Source organism: Sorex fumeus, unplaced genomic scaffold (assembly GCF_029834395.1).
Source record: "Sorex fumeus unplaced genomic scaffold, SorFum_2.1 ptg000009l, whole genome shotgun sequence".
In the NCBI taxonomy this organism is placed as follows: domain Eukaryota; kingdom Metazoa; phylum Chordata; class Mammalia; order Eulipotyphla; family Soricidae; genus Sorex; species Sorex fumeus.
Window position 1 is genome coordinate 593445 of NW_026606066.1, and position 20087 is coordinate 613531.

Sequence of the window (20087 nt, forward strand, 5' to 3'; positions counted from 1 at the left end):
AACAGGATCTAGCCATAAACTGTCTATAAGTAATTTCTTTGATTTTTTTTATATCTGGATAAATTTACAATAAGATGCTGGAAAAAATAAAGTAGCTATACTAAAAATTTAAAAGTGTACTTTAAATTTTGAAAGGTTACAAGGAACAAAGTATTAGGACAATCTGTAATAATCAAAGATATGAAACAACTAGAGATATTATAAGGAGAAGCATGTTTATACCAAACATTAAAGCTCTTTGTAAAAACATCAAGAGGCTTTGAAATCTCATTTTCAATAATGAATGAAGCAAGCAGGTGGAAGATAGATTAGAAAACAGTGGGCTTAAATAACACTACATAATAATTGTATAAGGTAAAGGTAAAGGCCCTCCCATTGATCGTCGATTTGCTCGAGCGGGCCCAGTAACGTCTCCATTGGAGACTTTGTTGTTACTGTGTCTGGCATATCGAATACTCTCGGTCGCTTGCCGGGCTCTCCGAGAGGGGCGGAGGAATCGAACTCGGGTCGGCCATGTTGGCTGCGTGCAAGGCAGATGCCCTACCCGCTGTGCTATCGCTCCAGCCTGGAGTGATAGCACAGCGGGTAGGGTGTTCGCCTTACAAGCGGCCAACATGGCCGACCCGAGTTCGATTCCTCCGCCCCTCTCGGAGAGCCCGGCAAGCAGAGTATTCGATATGCCAGACACAGTAACAACAAAGTCTCCAATGGAGACGTTACTGGGCCCGCTCGAGCAAATAATTGTATATAATAATTATATGCAGAGTATCCATACCAAAGCTACACAATAACTAGTTTCTCAAGTACATCCAGAATGTAGCACTGTAGCACTGTCCTCCCGTTGTTCATCAATTTACTCAAGCGGGCACCAGTAATGTCTCACAACAAATTGTGAGACTTGTTGTTACTGTTTTTGACACATCCAATACACCACGGGTAGCTTGCCAGGCTTTGCTGTGCGGGCGAGATACTCTTGGTAGCTTGCCGGGCTCTCCGAGAGGGGTCAGCCGCGTGCAAGGCAAACACCCTACCCTCTGTGCTATCACATCCAGAATACTCTCCAGAATAGACAATAACCTAGGCTCCAAACAAGTCTTTATCAATTCTCAAAAGGTTGGGTTTTATAAAGTATCATTGCTGGTGAAAATGGAATGGAAGTAGAAGCTAGTAGCAGGAGGGAAACCATAAAATGTCAAATGAGTCAAACATATACTTTTAGGAGAGAGAGAACAAAAGGGAATACCCTGCCACAGAGGCAAGGTGGGATGGGGGAATAGGGGGTGGGAGGGATACTGGGATCAGTGATGGTGGAGAATGGGCACTGGTGGAGGGATGGGTACTCAATCATTGTATTGCTGAAACCCAAGCACAAAACTTTGTAAGTCTACAACTGTACCTCACGGTGTTTCACTAATAAAAATTAAAAAAAATTCCTGTTATATCTGTGACCTTAATGAATTCAGGAAACATTACTGTGAGTGTGCTAATTTAGAAATTATCCGTCTTTAATATGAAAAAAAATCTACATTTCATATGTTCCTTATTCCTAGTTTGGTTGCTTTAACTATATACAAGTTTTGTTTTGAAAGGTAAAGGTAAAGGCCCTCCCGTTGATCGTCGATTTGCTCGAGCGGGCCCAGTAACGTCTCCATTGGAGACTTTATTGTTACTGTGTCTGGCATATCGAATACTCTCGGTAGCTTGCCGGGCTCTCCGAGAGGGGCGGAGGAATCGAACTCGGGTTGGCCATGTTGGCCGCTTGTAAGGCGAATGCCCTACCCGCTGTGCTATCGCTCCAGCCCTTTGTTTTGAAATTATATAATAAATTGATTTGATCTTTCTCTATTAAAAAATAAAATACACTGAAAAAAATATACTTTTAACAAAACTTATTGAATAAAGACTAAATCTTGCAAGAGCAATATTCTGAGGTACCGAAGGTTAGCTCAAATGTTCTGTGTGATCAACCCTAATGCCAGCACCACTAGGAGCAACTCCCAAACACAGAGCCACAAGTAGCCCTCCAAGTAATTTCTGGCAAGGCGCTCCAGCACTGTTCTCCCATTGTTCATTGATTTTCTCGAGCGGACCCAGTGACATTGTGAGACTTGTTGCTGTGTTTAGCATATCGAACACATCACGGGTAGCTTGCCAGGCTTTGCTACGGGTGAGATACTCTCGATAGCTTGCCCGACTCTCCAAGAGGGGTGGAGGAATCGAACTCGGGTCAGCCGGGTTGGCCGTGTGCAAGACAAACCCCCTACCATTGTGTTATTGCTGCAGCTCAAGCGAGGCAAAAAATAAAAAAAATAAAAATAAAACAAACGAAAACCTAGAGACAAGGAAAATAAAATCTAATAGACCAAAATGTACTTAACGCTGTAAAAAAAATAGTGCTTGAAGGATCATTTTGGGGTCAGAGATAGTACAAACTTTAAGGCACTAAGAAAGTAGTGCCTTGCCTCCCGCCAATCCGGGCTTGAATCCCCTGCATCTGTGTGGTCCCCTCAAACACCGCCAGGGGTCACTCTTGAACACAGTGGGAAATGACCAGTGAGCACCACCGAGTGTGGCCAAACAGCGCCCCCACCAAACAACAACCTTTAGGAGGGAGGGGTTTGGGCCATAGTCAACAGTGATCAGTGCTCGGAGCTTACACCCTGGCTCTGTTTAAGAATCCCTTCTGGCGGTGCTGAAGGGACCATATAGGCTGCTGGGGACTGAACCCTGGTCAGCTGCATGTAAGCCAACACCACCCATTGTACCTTCTTGATCCATAACAACCATTTTAAATCTTGCATACTCAGCTGGTGAGTCCGGCTCTCATGGTGCAGCTGGCAGTGAGACTATCGTTCACATCCACAGGCGTGACGGGCTGAGGGTTGCTCCCAGAAGGGTCTCTAAGAAGGCTGTTGACTGGAGGCCTTGATTCCTTGCCTCACGGGCCTCTGTCTCTCAAGCTATCTGCATGTCCTCTCACACACCTGCTTGTTCCTCAGAGAACAAATGATCCCAGAAAAAGTCAGAAGGAAGTCTCTATGACCTAGCCTCAAAAATCCTACACAGCCACTTTTACTCTATGTGCTCTGAGTCATTTAGTCCAATTCACGCCAGTAGAGAAATTAGATTCCAGCTCTTAAAAGGAAGAATATAAAAATTGTTGTGCATATATATATATATAAAATTGTTGTGCATATATATATATATACATATATATATATATATATATATATATATATATATATATATATATCTGTCACTCTCCTCCAGTTGTTCATCGATTTGCTCTAGCGGGCCCAGTAACGTCTCCTTCATGAGACTTCTTGTTACTGTGTTTTGGCATATTGAATACATCACAGGTAGCTTGCCAGGCTTTGCCATGTGGGTGAGATACTCTCGGTAGCTTGCTGGGCTATCTGAGAGGGGCAGAGGAATCAAACCTGGCTTGGCTGGGCTGGCTGCATGCACGGCAAATGGCTTACTGCTGTGCTATCACTCCTATATATATATATATATTTTTTGAGCCACACCTAGTGTTGCTCAGGGCTTACTCCTGACTCAGTACTCAGGAATCATTTCTGATGAGCTCAGAAATCTTATGGGATGCTGGAGACCAAATCTGGGTCAGCTGTGTACAAGGTAAGCACCCTAAGCACTGTATAATCTCTCTGACCCCTACGTTTCTTCCTCCTCCTCCTCCTCCTCCTGCTCCTCCTCCTCCTCCTCCTGCTCCTCCTCCTCCTCCTCCTCCTTCTCCTCCTCCTCCTTCTCTACTATAGGCAGCCTCATTGTTCACAATAGCCAGAATCTAGAAACAATACGAATTCCCCGAGAACAGACAACTGGTTAAGGAAACTTTGGTACATCTACACAATGGAATACTATGCAGCTGTTAGGAAAGATGAAGTCATGAAAATTGTTTATAAGTGGATGGTCATGGAGAGTATCATGGTAAGTGAAATGAATGAGAATGAGAGGGACAGACATAGAATGACTGCACTCATTTGTGGAATAGAAAATAGCATAATATGAGATTGACACCCAAGGACAAGTAGATACAAGAGCTAGGAATATTGCTCCATGGTTGGAGACCACCTCATGAGCTGGGGGAGAAGGCAGCTGGGATAGAGAAGAGATCACTAAGTTAATGATGGTTGGAGGGATTGTTCGGGATGGGAGATGGGTGCTGAAAGTAGATAAAGGACCAAACGTGATAGCCTCTCAGTATCTGTATTGCAAACCATAATGCCCAAAAGTAGAGAAAGACTACTGAGGAAATTGTTTGCCATAGAAGCTGGGGGAGGGTTGGGATGTGGTAGTGGGGGGATACTGGGGACATTGGTGGTGGAAAATGTGCATTGGTGGAGGGATGGGTGTTTGGTCATTGTATGACTGAAACTCAAACACGAAAGCTTTGTAACTGTATCTCACAATGATTCAATAAAAAAAAATTTTTTTAAATAGGCAGCCTCTATCAGTTAAGAAAGCATCCTTGTATAACAAGCACTGTAACCATAGCTACCAACACTCTCTTCATGTTTGAAAGCCCCTAGTAAAATAGACTGAAAAGTTTTCATCACAAGAAAACTAACTTGAAACTATACGGTGATGAAAGTTAACATAGACTTTTTGTTTTTATTTTTTTGGGGGGTTATACCTGGTGATGCAAAGGACTTACTCTGGGCTCTGTGCTCAGTGATCACTCCTGGTGGGGCTCAGGGAACCACTTGGGGTTCTGAAGATTGAATCTTCATTGTTCTACTAAAACTAATAGAGCATGCTGTGTGAATTACACCTCCAGTCAAAAATGATCTGAGTGGATGAAATTTTTTTCTTCTAAGTTTTCTGAAAGTGTGTTTAAAAGCATTCTGAATGGCTATTGAATTTTATCAGTTCCTGTTTCTGTCTTTAAATTGACCTAAACTTTTCCTCTGTATTCATGGAATGGTTTTCTAATGCTAAAGTGTGAAACTTCATGATTGTGGTTTATTACAAGATTCAGTTTGGTAATATTTTCTTTGGGATTTTTGTATCTATGTTTTTGTGAGATTGGCTTGTAGTTCTCCTTTCTTGTAATTTTTTTAATCTGGTTTGATATTAAGGTTATGCTGACATGATCAAGTAGTATTTCCTCTTATTCTATTTTCTGGAGGAGTTTCTGTGGGATAAGCATCTCTTACTTCCTTAAATATTTGGTAAAATACACAGAGACAGTCATCTGGTTTAGTATTCTTTGTGTGAAGGAAGATTTTAAATTCTGTGTTAATGGAACTGGAGCAATAGCACAGTGGATGGGTCATTTGCCTTGTATGAGGCCAAACTGGGTTTGATCCCCGGCATCCCATATGGACCCTTGAACACCACTAAGAGTAGTTCCTGAGTGCAGAGCCAGGAGTAACCCTTGAGTGTCACTACATGTGGCGTAAAACAAAGAAAACTAACAAATTCTGTGTCCAATTTCTTTAAAAGCTAAATATTATTAAGAATTTCTTGTTTTCTAAAGTCAATTTTGGATTGCTGCATTTTTCCATTTTATCTTAATATTCTTTGCTCGAGCGGGCCCAGTAACGTCTCCATTGGAGACTTTGTTGTTACTGTGTCTGGCATATCGAATACTCTCGGTAGCTTGCCGGGCTCTCCGAGAGGGGCGGAGGAATCGAACTCGGGTCGGCCATGTTGGTCGCTTATAAGGCGAACGCCCTACCCGCTGTGCTATCGCTCCAGCCAACATTCTTAACATTTTAATACCTTAAAATTACATTTTGTTTATTTTTGGCTTTTTGCATCACACCTGGTGATGATATTCAAGCATTATTCCTGGCTCTGCGCTCAGGAATTATGGTGGTGCTTCAGGGAATCTGGGGATCTGGGGATCGAACCTAGGTATTGCAAGGCAAGTGCCCTACCTGCTGTACTATCACTCCAGTCCTTAAGGTAAAGGTAAAGGCCCTCCCGTTGATCGTCGATTTGCTCGAGCGGGCCCAGTAACGTCTCCATTGGAGACTTTGTTGTTACTGTGTCTGGCATATCGAATACTCTCGGTAGCTTGCCGGGCTCTCCGAGAGGGGCGGAGGAATCGAACTCGGGTCGGCCATGTTGGCCGCGTGTAAGGCGAACGCCCTACCCGCTGTGCTATCGCTCCAGCCCATCACTCCAGTCCTTAAAATTACATTTTAACACAATATTCTTAGGACTCACTTTTTATTTTTAAACGTGCAATAAATGAATTTCGTATTTCCATATAGTTGCAATATCACCATCACGTAATTCTAGAATATTTTTATACCCAAAGAAACTGCATATCCATAAGCTTCTGTTCTCTTCTTCCCTTGACTCTTGGCAACTGATAATCTATTTCCTATCTTTATAGATTGCCTTTGGGGGGACATTTTATATAAAAAGAAATTGTAGCCTTCTGTGATTGCATTCTTTGCCAAAGTATGGTGATTGCAAGGTACACCCATATTAGTGTGTATTAGTCCACTACTCTCATTTAAGGCCAAATAATACTTTAATGCACAAATACATTACATTTTGTTTATCCACTCAGATGGGCATTTGTGATTGTGTTTTGGTTGTTCTATAGACCTAAATATTTAGTTTTCTCAGGAAAATGTCAAGGTTTGAAGTTGCTAGATCAAGCATACTAAAGCATACTCTATTTTTAATTTTATGAGGTGCCACATGTGTTTTCCAAAGTGGCCACACCATTTGATAGTCTCATCAACAATATAAGTGTTCCCAGTTTCTTCACATTTTTACAGAAATGTTTTCTTTCTTTCTTGATTCCATCCATCCTAGTGGGGGTGGGGTGGCATAGTGGGGGCGGGGTGCGACGAGAAGTGGCATCTCATTGTAGTTTGATTTGTATTTGTTTATTTTTTGGTGTTAGGTTCATACCCGGTGGTGCTCAGAGCTTACAATGGCTCTGTGCTCAGGGATCATTTCTGGTGGTACATGGGAGTCCACAGGTGGTGTCAGGGATCGAATCCAGGTCTACTACAGACAAGGCCTTACCCACTTCAGTATCTTTCTGGCCCTTATTTATTTTAAAAATTACACTTAAGGGGTGGCAACAGCGGGAAGGAAACTGGGGACAACGGTGGTGGGAAACGCGCACTGGGGGAGGGATTGGTGTTGGAATATTGTATGATGAATCCCGACCATGAACAGCTTTGTAACTGTGTATTCATGGTGATTCAATCAAAATAACAATAATAATAATAAATACAAATTACATTTAAAAAGAGAAAAAGGGAAGGAATCTTAACTTTTCTCTAGCTTTCAAGATTTTCTTTGTTTTTCTGAAGTGCTCTGATGTATCTAGGTCTGACTATTTTATCACCCACAGTAATACCATATTTACCCTTTCGGTGAGCTCAGGCGAGACTGGGGTGGAGGGCAGCTCAGGGCACTGCACTCAGTCTGCAAGTGATTGCGGGCCCGCACGTGGCTGCAGCCCTACTCCTGAGCTCACACTGGGATGCCTGTAGCAGATTCTTCACCACCGTCTTTGGCAGAGACATTCTTTCTCCTCTGGAACTCCATGGCATGGATTTTACATCGACTTGTAGCTTCTAGGTTTTTTACAACCAATGCTTCCGTGTTTTCTGTCCTTTGGTTTTTCTGTGCTTCATTCTTTGAGGTGGGGAAGGTGGCAGCTCCCAAACAGAGCTCAGGGGACCGTGGAGCCACTTGCAGCAATTTGGGACCCAGCAGATCAGTGGTTCAATACAAGGCCCTGAGGATGTGGTGCTGTTTGGACTTAGGGTGCTGGGGACCGCCAGCGCCACCCCAGTGGCCAGCTTGCCTTGCATGTGTGGCCGACCCTGGTTCAATCCCTAGCAACACTGATGGTCCCCTGAGCCCTACCAGGAGTGATCTCTGAGTACAGAGCCAGGAGTCAGCCCTGAGCATTGCTGGGTGTGGACCCTAACACCCCCACCCCCCAAAAAAAAGCATTTACTGTGGCAGTGAGGGTTGGGCCACACACTGTAGTGCTTCCGGGCCGCGCCCAGAGTTGTTCAGGGACCATGTGAAGCTGGAGGCCAAAGCTAGACCTACTATATGCAAAGCATGTGCTCCAGTTGTTTGAGTCATCTCTTTGCCCCAAATCTGCATCCCTTAGCTACACACACACACACACACACACACACACACACACACACACACACACCATTTCCAAGTATAGACCATGATTTGTAGGTCTACAGTTCCTGTTGTCATTTGCTTCATCTTTTGTCACCTCACCTGTGGTGACTATGGGTCTTGACATTCCTGGTCCTTCTGCCTGTCCACTGCTCCCACCCCTCTGTTCATGCTCACCCCTGAGTCCACTCCCCTGGACTAGCTTTCTAATGCTAGGTCATCACTGCTTTGCAAATCTCAGTGAAGTTCCTGTTCCCTCTGAACACACCTTACACATGTACACCAGTGTGGTGATCTTATTTTCCCACACACATCACACATGTACATATCACACAGTGTGATTTGAGCACCTGTGGGTCTCTGGTCTCTCTGATCTCCAGTGCTTTTGTGCATGTGCTCAGTCTACCTGCTTAGTGAATACATGAATGAATGCACTGATGGGTGTGGCCCTAACCCCACCCCTAGGCCACCCCTCAAAAAAGATATTTTATAGCTGGAAATATGGTCCCCTAAGCAGAAGCTTCCTGGCTGTTGCCACAAGTCTTGGTACACGGAGTTGGTCACACGTTTCTCCAGAAATGTTGACCATTAGACAAGGGTGACAACCCGTTGGGCAGGTCTGTGACCTGTGACCACCTGAGGTTGCTTTTTAATCAGATAGATGGAAACAGGTTCAGAGAAGTGATGCAACAATGCAGAGTGGGATGTGCTGGGTGTGAAATCTACCTCTGTCAGGCCTTTTCCTATGTAGTTTGTTGTGCTGGGAGTTGTGTGTGAGCACACGTTCGGCTGGCATCCATCTGGGGTTGGGCTCGTGGTGCATATTTTGGCTCTACTGCTCACCAGGGTGTGCTGGGTGACACTCCCGGCCACAGTGCTCACCTCCCTGGCCTTGCATGAGTGTTGTGGCACATGGGGATGGAACGGCATGGCTGGCTTGGTGCATGTGGGTGCTTCCGGGGAGCAAACCCAAAGCTTCAGGTGTGCCAAGCAGGTGTCTTCAGCCACAGAACTGCCTCTAGGCCATCAGTTCTGCACTGCACAGAACTGACGTTTCCCCTAGCAAGAGTAGTGCAAATTGTGCCTGTTGTTTATCGATTTGCTCGAGCGGGCACAAGTAACATCTCCACTGTGAGACTTGTTACTGTTTTTGGCATATCAAATATGCCATGAGGAGCTTGCCAGGCTCTGCTGTGTGGGCAGGATACTCGCTGTAGCTTGCTGGGCATTCTGAGAGGGAAGGAGGAGTTGAATCCGGCAAGACTGCATGCAAGGCAAACACCCTACCCAAGCTGCAGTGATAGCACAGCAGGCTGGAGCCATCAGTTCTACTTCTTATTATCCGAGTGGCCCAGACTGGTCCCTCTCAACACGGGTCTCCGTTCCTCAACTGTGAAGCAGGAAATCACCATAAGCCCCATGTCCCAGGGCTGCTGCAAATCCATTCGGCAACTCAGCCAAGTGCCAGTACAGAGCTCTGTAAATGGTCCGTGTGGGCGACTGTTTCTGTAGGTTGAGGACTGTACCGTGTGGAGAGGACAGCCTCAGAAGCAGAAGACGAGGGGAACAGAGATGGGACCCATTTCTGGCTACACGGGGAGCTTCTCAAACCCCGACATGTGCAGGCGGCCAGAGGCACAATTTGCACTACTCTTGCTAGGGTAAACAGTTCTAATCCAGACCCTGGACTGGGGCCGCCCTGGCAGGGAGGGCTCCCAAGGGAGGCATCCTGGGGCTGCGGGGCCACTTCCCCAGGGGCCCCGCTCTGTGGAGCTCAATGGCAGGCGCGGCACCTGAGGAGGGCACTGGCGTGGAAGTATTTAAATGTTTCCAAATACACAACCTGGGATTAGGTGCCCATTCACATGACCTTTGTCCGCTCTCGCCTGCAGCCACTGGAGTCTGAGTTAATAAATAGTGGAGGAAACGGAGGCCCGGAGAGAAGTTTGCACGGAGGCTCTGTGAGAAGAGTTTTCCCTTGGTGGCGAGTGGCGAGCTCTGGGAGCCCCGAATGTGCCTCGCCCCCCCAGCCCCAACCCAGCACAGCCGTGCTCCCCTTGGCACCTTCTACCCGCCACAGCCCGGGTCTAGGTGATGTGACATGTCACCGTCCATTACTTGTCATGTAGGCTGGCGGAACACTCCAGTCTGCCATGCTTTCTGCAACAGCTGTCCTTGAGGATTTGTCCTAGAGCTTGGGCCCAAACCACCTGTTAGGTTTTAAAGCCAATGTGCTACGCAGGCTCTCGGCAGGCAGCAGCGGCAGCACCTGGGGACCAGCTGGGAATGTGCTGCCTCAGCCCCAGAGAACCAACGGCCCCCCAGCGTGGGCTCCAACCCTCTGCTTCTGGGGCCGGGGACAGACAACTGCCAACTTCAAGAAAGACACAGGGCAGGCCGAGAGGCTGTCAGACACAGGCAGGAGCCCAGGGCCAGGCCAATTCTAATCCTATTGAGTTTTCTCCAGGTGCCTGAGTTACCTTGACTGGAAACCAATTGTGCCTGCACTTCCCCTAGTCACTTCGTAATCCTGGTGCGAAAATCAGCAAGGAAACTGCTGGTGAGATTTTAAGAGGTTTTAGTGTGGGCATTATCGCTGCCTCTTTCCATTGGACTCTTAGAGCCATGGATCGAGGCAGCAGGAAGCAACCTGGAATCACCCCCTAGCACCACAAAACAATGCTTTTATGTTTATTTGTATTTATTTATTTTTGCTTTTTGTGTGACACCCGGCAATGCACAGGGGTTACTCCTGGCTCTGCACTCAGGAATCACTCCTGGCGGTGTGCCGGGGACCAAATGGGATGCTGGGAATCAAACCCGGGTTGGCTGCATGCAAGGCAAACACCCTACCCGCTTGTGCTATTGCTCCAGTCCCAGAACAATGTTTTTAAAAAGGATCGAGGGTGTCCAGAGAGGCAGAACAGGGGTTAAGGTGCTGGCTTTGTATCATGGTCAATCTGGGTTCAATCCCTGGCACCCCATGTGGTCTCACCAGCACGTCCAGGAATGATCCCTGAGCATAGAGCCAGGAGTAAACCCTGACCTCTGTCGGATGTGGCCCCCAAAACAGAAAAAGTCAAGAAAACAAAGATTATCAATGCCCTCCCCACTCCCCTCTCCTGCCGAATGCCCAAGAGTGGCCAGTGCAAGTGTTTCAGCCATCAAACATTTGCCCTGAAAAGCTTAGTAGGTTCCTGGAAACTTCTATGATTGAGTAGAAATGTTTTTGCGCCACACCGGGCAATGTTCAGGGGTTACTCCTGACTTTGCACTCAGGAACAATGACTGGGGTTCAGGGTACCACATGGGATACTCAAGAATGAATCTGGGTTTGCTGTGTGCAAGGTAAACACCCTACCCAGTGTTCTCTTTGCACCCCACCCTTTTTTAACTTTTGGGTCACGCCCAGCGATGCTCAAGGGTTACTCTTGGCTCTGCACTCAGGAATTACTCCAGGCAGTGCTTGGGGGACATATGGGACACCGCGGCTAGAACCTGGGCTGGCTGTGTGCAAGACAAATGCCCGCCCCACTGTACTACCACTCTGGCCCCCAGCCATTTTATTTTCTCTCCCAGACCATTCATGCCCTAGTCACACTGCACTTTCGCAACTGCTAACTGCAGTGGGTTTGCTGTCCCCCGACCCTCACAACATACCCTGGCCTGTGATGGTCTCAAGGATGGCAAGGACTAAGGAAGGGCAATAGCTCCAAGGGTGAGAACGCTGGGTCTCCTGCCACTGGGGCTTTCATGGTTGCTAATGAATAATGGACTGGTTGCCCACCTAGGCATGGGGCTCCCTCCCTCCCGAGCATCTCCCCTTGATAGCAGTGGCCACCGTGGACATCAGTGGCTTCACCCCATCTCAAGGAACCCTCACAGCACCTCTGTGAGCTGGTTCTCCTCCACAGGACAAACAAGACTACACAGGCAGGAAGTGATTGACAGCTGCGTGGCTCCTCAGTCATGGGCCCCAGGAGGGGTGGAGGTGGTGTCCTTCACAGAGGGGGCAGGGGGATCCCAGTTGCGGGGGCTGACGCTGGAGCTGCCTTGTGGGCCATGGTGGAAAACTCAGCAAAGCAAAGTTCAAAGAAACAGATGGAGTCTCTGGGGTCAGGTATGCAGCCTCCAAAAACCATGTGCTGCCACTCCCAAGCCCTCCCCAGGCCCTGGTTAGCACCTACCTGCTCTCAGGATTCTGGAAGCAATGTTCTTCCTGCCCAGGTGAGGAAAGGGGCTGCCCGGCTCCCGGAACCCCAGTGTTTCCATGCTGGAGCCCCCAACCCGCCTCAACCCCGCAGGCTACAGCCCTTTGACCTATTTAAGGAGAAAGCAGCCATGGGCTCCGGTCCCAGCCACACAGCTACATTCCCAGGCCGGGGCGAGTGGGCGAGAAGGAAGGTGGCACCCACAATGCAGGAAACTGAATTAATCTTCATTTATTCTAGGGCAAACTCAAAAGGGTCCTTTTTTTGTTTTCTTTTTTAGCAAATCCTAGCACATTATTAACAACAACAACAAAAATCTGTACATTTGCCATGATACACTTGAAAGTGAAACAAATAAAAGATATAAACACAGATATGGATTGTAACATGAAAAAGCCCCAAACAAAACCAAAAACCAAAAACCCAACCTGGGGGTGGAGGTGGGGGGTGGGGGGGAATGGGGGCCATGCGTCATTGCTGTCAACACAGTGCCAACAAACTATTTTGGTGGCTGAGACTTTTCAGGGCAATTTCTTTCTCTCTCTCTCTTTTTCCCCCATTTCCAAATGTCATTGTGTGCCAAGTCCTGATGGGATGCTACTGAGTTTGCAGTTGCTGTTGTTTCTTGGGTCAAATGACATTTTGAAAAATAATGGGCGGTGGGGAAAGAAAAAAAAAAGATGGATGAGACCAAGATGAGTTGCATTGCCAGCATGGGCTGTTGAGAAGAAGCGAGTGTCTGACGAGCCACAGAAAGGCGGGCCCTGGGCGGGGCGCGGGGCCCCAGCACACACAGTGTCCTCAGGAGCGTGCTAGGGGCGCCCCCCCGCCCCCCCGCCCTCGGTGCACTGTGGTCCAGGAGGAATGGCAGCAGCTTGAAGGAGAGCAGGAGCCTGACGCACCGGCCCTGTGGCTGGAGGGGGGTGGTGGTGGGAGGGGTGGGTGGGTAGGTGTTTGGGGGGCCCTGCACAGTCAGGTAAACGGGGCGCGACGCCCGTGGCGGGGTCCCGCGCCTTGGTGGTGGGTGCTGCATCTGAGAGCCTTGTGGGGTGGCAGCGGCAAGGCAAGGCGGCTGCGGCTGGGGGCGCCGGGAGCGGGCGGCTCCCTCCGCGTTGAGGTTGGTGGCGGCATGCGAGTCTCCTCGGCAGCGGGTGGGCACATCTGTGGGAGGCCCAGAGACCTGCAAGTGATTGTATGTCTGGTGGGGAGAGATGGGAGGGTGGGCCCGGGGCAGTGAGGCCAGCCCTTTATGAGTGCAAAGTTCAAGGTTCTTCCAACTGAGGGATGGGGGGGGGGTAGGGTGGAAGGGAGGAGGACACACCGCAGGGGTCTGGGCAGCAAGGTCTGCGAGTAGAAAGGTCTTTCGAGAAAGCCCTGGGAGTGAGAGAACTCATAAATAATTGGAACGCAGATTTCTACAACAGAGGAGTAATCAAGAGATGCTCCTGATTCATTCGGAGAGGGTGGGAAGACATCCCGGGTGAAACAGAAAGGACAACAAATAAGAAATTGATCGATCGAAGTAAGGCCTGCGCTTGCTAGATCTGGAGCCCAAAGTCAGCCAGCCACTTCATCTACACCCCTGAAGTTCTCTCTCAACAGCAGTGGGGTCCTGACTTCCTCCATGTGCAAGGTGATGCGCGCGCGCACACACACACACACACACACACACACACACACGCCCTGTATTCAAGGTGTTCCAGCTTCATTGTTTCTGGACCTTCATTTTCAGTGCCTATTTTCCAAACAGAATAAATTATGAGTGAAAATGAGTGACGTTTGCTAAGGTATCTTTCACAATCCTAAGGCCAAAGAGAGGTGGGTCTTGGGGGCTGAAGGAGGCTGCAGGGACTTGTAGGGGCGGCAAACGTTTCTTCCTTGAACACAAATCAGCAGACAAGCATGCTTCTAATGGAAATGTCAACTCCATTTAGAAGTGATGGAAAAAGTCGCAGATAACGAAAGCCATCAAGATTGCATTCAGAATTCCCATTTGACTTTAAGAACTTTACTTACAACTTATTAAACCAGATGCCCAAAATACTTTTTTTGGAGCAATCAAACTCAATAGTTTTTAAAAGAAAGGAGCAGATTCTTCAGTAGTTTCTCATTGAAGAAAAAAAAATGGTAAAAATCGTATTTAAGGGGCTGGAGTGATAGCACAACGGGTAGGGCGTTTGCCTTGCACGCAGCCAACATGACTGACACAGTACATGATTCCTAGTACCCCATATGGTCCCCTGAGCACCGCCAGGAGTAAGTCCTGAGTGCATGAGCCAGGAGTAACCCCTGAGCATCGCCGGGTGTGACCCAAAAAGCAAAAAAAAAAAAAAAAAAAAAAAAAAAAATCATATTTAAAAAAATTTCTTTCTTTTTTTTTTTGCAACTTGATACTCATCATGATTACTTTTTCCTTAAACAAGGACCGATCAACAGCAGATCAAGGAAATACTTCAGGCCATAAAAAAAAATCTGCTCTGTCACTTTGACTTTAATCCTCAAATAAACGAAGTCATCCAAACCGAGATGGAAAAGTTGTGATCTGTCAGATTAACGGAGCACATTTCAGGATCGAGCAACTTAGACAAAGGCTGGGGAAAAGAGATGGTACTCTCTGGGTGTCGCCAGTCTTTTCACAGGCCCCACCAGAAATTTCCCCAAGATCGCAGGAGCAAAACACACGCGTTCTCTTGAGTCCTCCATGCTTCATGAAGTGCCATAATAGATGCCCCACTGATATCATAAGTTCACCTTGATTTCTGTGTTTGGATTTAAACTTCCACCATTTGACTTGAACAAAGGGCAGGCAGAGAGCTTCAGGAGCGGCTGGGAGGGGCCAGGAGCCTGGCCTGGGAAGGGACCACAGAGGGACCTGTCCTAGAACCAATTTTGCCTTGAACCCAGGGGGCGAACTTCCTTTGCCTGTTACTAAAAGGCCACGCTGTCCTTCAGGCTTCTCTTCATTTCTTGCCAAGGCTCGTTCACAATGTTCGGAGGTCCTCAAAGGCAACTGGAAACTCACCCCACCTTTGCATGGTGTCAGGATGAGAGGGGTGGGTGCTGCCCACACACAGGCCCTGACTCAAGAAGAAAGTCAGCTACGATGTAAGAGAAACACACACACGCACGCACGCACGCACGCACGCACTGCATGCAGTTCCATGTGTCACCAACCAAAGAGAACATGTGAGTTCCTCCCAAGTACAGGTTAGAGCTTAGCAGTTTAGAAACCGGACATTTCCCCCCCAATACACACACGTACAGGGTTTCAGGACCTCAGCGGGCTGCACAAGAGGAGTCTGAGTATGGCTCTTGGCTTCTCTTTTTCCTTCCTGTTCGGTATGAAGGCTGCCACACAGGTCTTGCTTCGGATACATTCAATGCCAGAAAAATCCTACACAAAAGCTGGAAGGGACCAAAATACTGATTGTAATAAATATTCGCGGGCCTCCTTGAGTGGGTAGGCAGTCGATGATGGGGGATGGGTGGGAAGGTCTCTGACAGGCACCACTGATTGCTTCTACTTAGGGCTACGGAGAGAGACTCAGGCAAGGCCATTAGCTGTGTGTGGAGACATCCGAGGAGCTGCTGCTGTTGCTGTTCGTGGTCTGGGCCCTCTTTATGTATAAGTTCAGTAGCTTCATCTGCAGAGAGAAGAGACAAAAATGCATGGAACAGGAAGGAAAGCGATCAGAAGGCAGAAAACAGGCCCCAAACTCACGGGACCAGAAGGAAACTGTGTGTCCTGGGATGAGACACAGTTTGGCAAAGCAGCTTCCTGAGTGCCATGTCCCCATGGGGTGCAGCTGCTGGGCGTTGGGGCCGCAGAGACGGGGTCCAGCTTAGAGTGCAGAGGAGGGGGCCATGGACAATGGACTGGCACAGGAAGAGCAGGGGGTCCTGTTTACAGCTTGGTGGGCCACAGAGCTCCCTGCGCAAGGGGGACACCTTGAGTGGCAGAGCTTGACGCTGCTGGGGTGCAGCCAAGCCACAAGTTGCAGGTGGTTTCAATCAAGCTACCGGGACAAGTAGGATGACGAGCCACAGCCCACAGGGAACAAGTGGCTCAGCCAAGGTCAAGGGTCAAGTTTTCCACCTGGGCTGAAGTTACTCCTCTTCCTAGCATGCCTTCTCTCTGTACCCCCATTTCTGTCACTGAGACTGACCCCACGTAATGCAGCATCTGGGACCTTCCTCCAGGGAGCCATCCCCGACTTCTGATGCTCAATTGCTCCCAGTGCCTACTGGTCCCGTGGCACAGCCACGTTCTGTCCCACTCCCCACGGCCCCCAATTGCACACTTAGGTGCCTCAGGCTACAGTGAGCACACTGAGAACACCTGCGTCCAGACACTGAACTGCTGCAAGTCCATCAGCTGCCCGATCCTTTCTGGGAAGGGCTTGCAAATTTGTGAATGTGGGTGCCTCTTGCATCCTCAAGCACATCAAACCACTGGGGACAGAGAAGGTCCTTTCCTGACCACAACTAACATGCTACATTGATAATATGCCCATTTGGGGTGGGTGGAGGTAGAAAGAGAAATGCCCACCAGCACCTTCGTAACACATAGCGTGTAAGTGCACGGAATCCCAGGTGATTCCGTCTGTAGGTTTGCACCTGCCTGGCTCTAAAGGGCTTAGACAATCTAAGGCAATTGCGGGGAGTAGAGTTTAGTGTCTGGGGGACTCAGGAAGAGCTGTTCACTGCAGTGAGTGAGGTGCATGAGAAAGTCGGGCCTTCTGGAAAAAGCACTACCAGTGGATTGAGACAATGCCACTTTAGAAGATGACCTGCGCCACCCAATGAGCTCCCAACAGATGTAAACAGACACCAACGGTGTGCAGTGCTTTCCACACAAGAAGCGCGCAGGGAACATTAAGGCTTGTGGCTTTTACCTCAGAACCCACCTTAGGGATTGACCCACACTAGTTCCCACAGTGCTCGTCTTGCTTTTTTGCACAGGTAGTGGACAGCTTCATGTTCGTTCACAGTCACGGCGCAGTCTGCTTTTTCATTTTAGATTTTTACAAATGCATAATGAAAAACATAGTGCTTCAGCGCATGGATATCTTTGTTTAGAGTGAGGGACCTTCCCTCACTGATGTGCAACACACTAAACCAACTGGACACTAACTAGACACACACAGAAAACCCAATGCCAAAGCAGAATCTGCTCAGAAGATTACATCCACGTCAAACTGTGGGCCACAAATGAACTCGCAGTAGATTTAAAAGCCAGACATCATACAAACTATCTTCTCTGATGAACAAAACTGGAAAAACTTTAACTAAATGTATTAATCAAAGAGAACCAGATACCCAAATAAGAAAATAATGTGGGGTCTTATTTCTGATTCTACAGAAATAAAAAGTTGGTAAGAGAAAACTGTAAGTAACTATACATAAACATAGTAGATAAAACAAACACTGTCCTCCCTGTTGTTCATAGATTTGCCCGAGCGGGCCCAGTAACATCTTCATTTTGAGACTTGTTGTTACTGTGTTTGGCATACAGTAGATAGTCTACAAAGAAAAAATACCTAGAAACGAAACAACTTATCAAGACTGAACTGAGAAGTAAATTTGAGGGGCTGGAGCGATAGCACAGCAGGTAGGGCGCTTGCCTTGCACGCTGCTGACCCGGGTTCCATTCCCAGCATCCCATATGATCCTGAGCACTGCCAGGAGTAGTTCCTGAGTGCAGGAGCCAGGAGTAACCCCTGAGCATTGCCAAGTGTGACCCAAAAAGCAAAAAGAAAAAGGAAAAAAAAAGAAGTAAATTTGAATAGACTTACAACTCAAGGAAGAAGTAATCGAAAATCTCCTGATGAAGCGAAGTCCAGAGAGAGGTTCACTGTAAATTCTACCAAATGTTTAGAGAAGGACTACCAACTGTCTTAAACTTTTCAATAAAATCAAAAAAGGACCACTGCTCAAATTTACACTATAAGATTAGGTTAGCACTCTCCAGACACCAAAGTCAAAGACATAAAACAGGGAAGTTCGAGATTAGTATTCCTGATGAACACGATACAAACATCCTCAAGAAAAGATTGGAACAATGAATACAACAAATTAAAATGATTCTACACCACAGCCAAGCAGGTCTGTTTCTGAAATGCACGGATGATCCAACATATAAAAATCAATGTAATACACAACACTCACCATGATCATCTCAACTGATAATAGAAGTAGTCTTAAGTCAACAATAGGAATGTATGTTCTAAGAATCGTGTAGCTAAACAATTTCATCTTTGTGCGATCATAGCTGACAGAAATATTAACATGCTTTCAACATACTTTGATAACAAAAATACTCAGCTTGGAAGAGAAGAAAATTTCAACACATATATGTGTGAAAAACTACCAATAACTTGTATATTCCATGGTGAAAGACTAAAACTTTTTTCTTTCTCTTTCTCTCTTTTTTTTTTTGTTTTTGGGCCACACCTAGTGGTACTCACTCCTGGCTCTGTGCTCAGGGATCACTCCAGGCAGGGTTTGGTAGTGGGTGTGAATATCTTATGCTGAGGATGAAACCTGGATCAGTCACATGAACTACAAGCATCTTTAAACCTTTTCTCTCTCTAGCCCCGAAAGTTAAGGATAATAGGAACAAGATAAGACTGCTTATTTTAATGACTTCCTTTCCCCCCCCTTTTTTGGGTCACACCCAGCAATGCACAGGGGTTACTCCTGGCTCTGCACTCAGGAATTACTCCTGCTGGTGCTCAGGGGACCATATGGGAGGCTGGGAATCGAACCCGGGCTGGCCGTGTGCAAGGCAAACGTCCTACCCGCGGTGCTATTGCTCCGGCCCCTCTTTTTTATTATTATTATTACTTTAATGTAGGAGTATTGCTATTTATTCAGTCATTGATTAGGCTGATTGAATTGGGCATGAACTCCACTATTTTAATAACTTCTATTAAATATTATAGTACTGAAAATTTCAGCAAGGGAAATTAGGCAAGAAAAAAAAAGAGAAGACATCCACACTGGAAAAGAATTTCATGCATAAACGATCATAAGTAAAAGAAGTTCTAAAGATTCTACAAAAAAGGGATGAGAGAAAATATTTAAAAGGGTGACACACATACCCCATATGTTCGAGGCCCTGAGTTTGATCCTCAGCACTACATGCCTCACTGAGAATGCTGGGCTTGGCCCTAGGGACCTTTAGCATCTCTGGATGTGGTCAGCCCATCATGGCCAAGCTCCTAGCTATGAGGACTAGCACTGCTGGAGGGACAATACCTCCACCCTCCAAATAAGAAAAACACTAAAACTGCAAAAAACTGTTAGGATTAGTATATTACTTCAGCAAATCAATGGTATTTTTATACCTTTATAGTGAACCATCTGAAAAGGAAGTTAACAATACCATTTATAACAGTGCTGACGAGGATAAAATATTTCGTTTTTTTGGTTTGTTTTAGGGTCACACCCGGTGATGCTCAGGGGTTACTCTAAGCTCTGCATTCAGAAATCACTCCTGGCAGTGCTAGGGATTCCATATGGGAGGCCGGGGAAGCAAACCCAGGTCAGGTATGTGAGGCAAATGCCCTACTGGCTGTAGTAAAGCTCCAGCCCCAAAATATTTAGCAACTTAACCCAGGAAATGAAAGACTTGTACAGTAAAAACTCCTGAGATCTGAATTATATTCAATTAAATTTCTACTAAACCCTAATGAGGTTCTTTGTAGAAACAGAAAAAGCAATCTT

General features: G+C 47.0%; 1 protein-coding gene across 24 annotated transcripts in view; it reads right to left on the bottom strand.

The window, feature by feature from the left end:
• Positions 1-20087, bottom strand: part of CLASP1 (cytoplasmic linker associated protein 1) — a 376782-nt gene that overhangs the window by 114333 nt on the left and 242362 nt on the right. For 22 of the 24 annotated variants that reach the window (XM_056110468.1, XM_056110463.1, XM_056110451.1 and 19 more), the window contains one exon: positions 15595-16003. In XM_056110468.1, the coding sequence (XP_055966443.1) occupies positions 15917-16003 (87 nt within the window). In that variant the 3' untranslated portion in view covers positions 15595-15916. Of the gene's footprint in view, positions 1-14736; positions 16004-20087 lie in introns of those variants that run through there. The other 2 variants (XR_008791890.1, XM_056110448.1) reach the window with 2 other exon arrangements.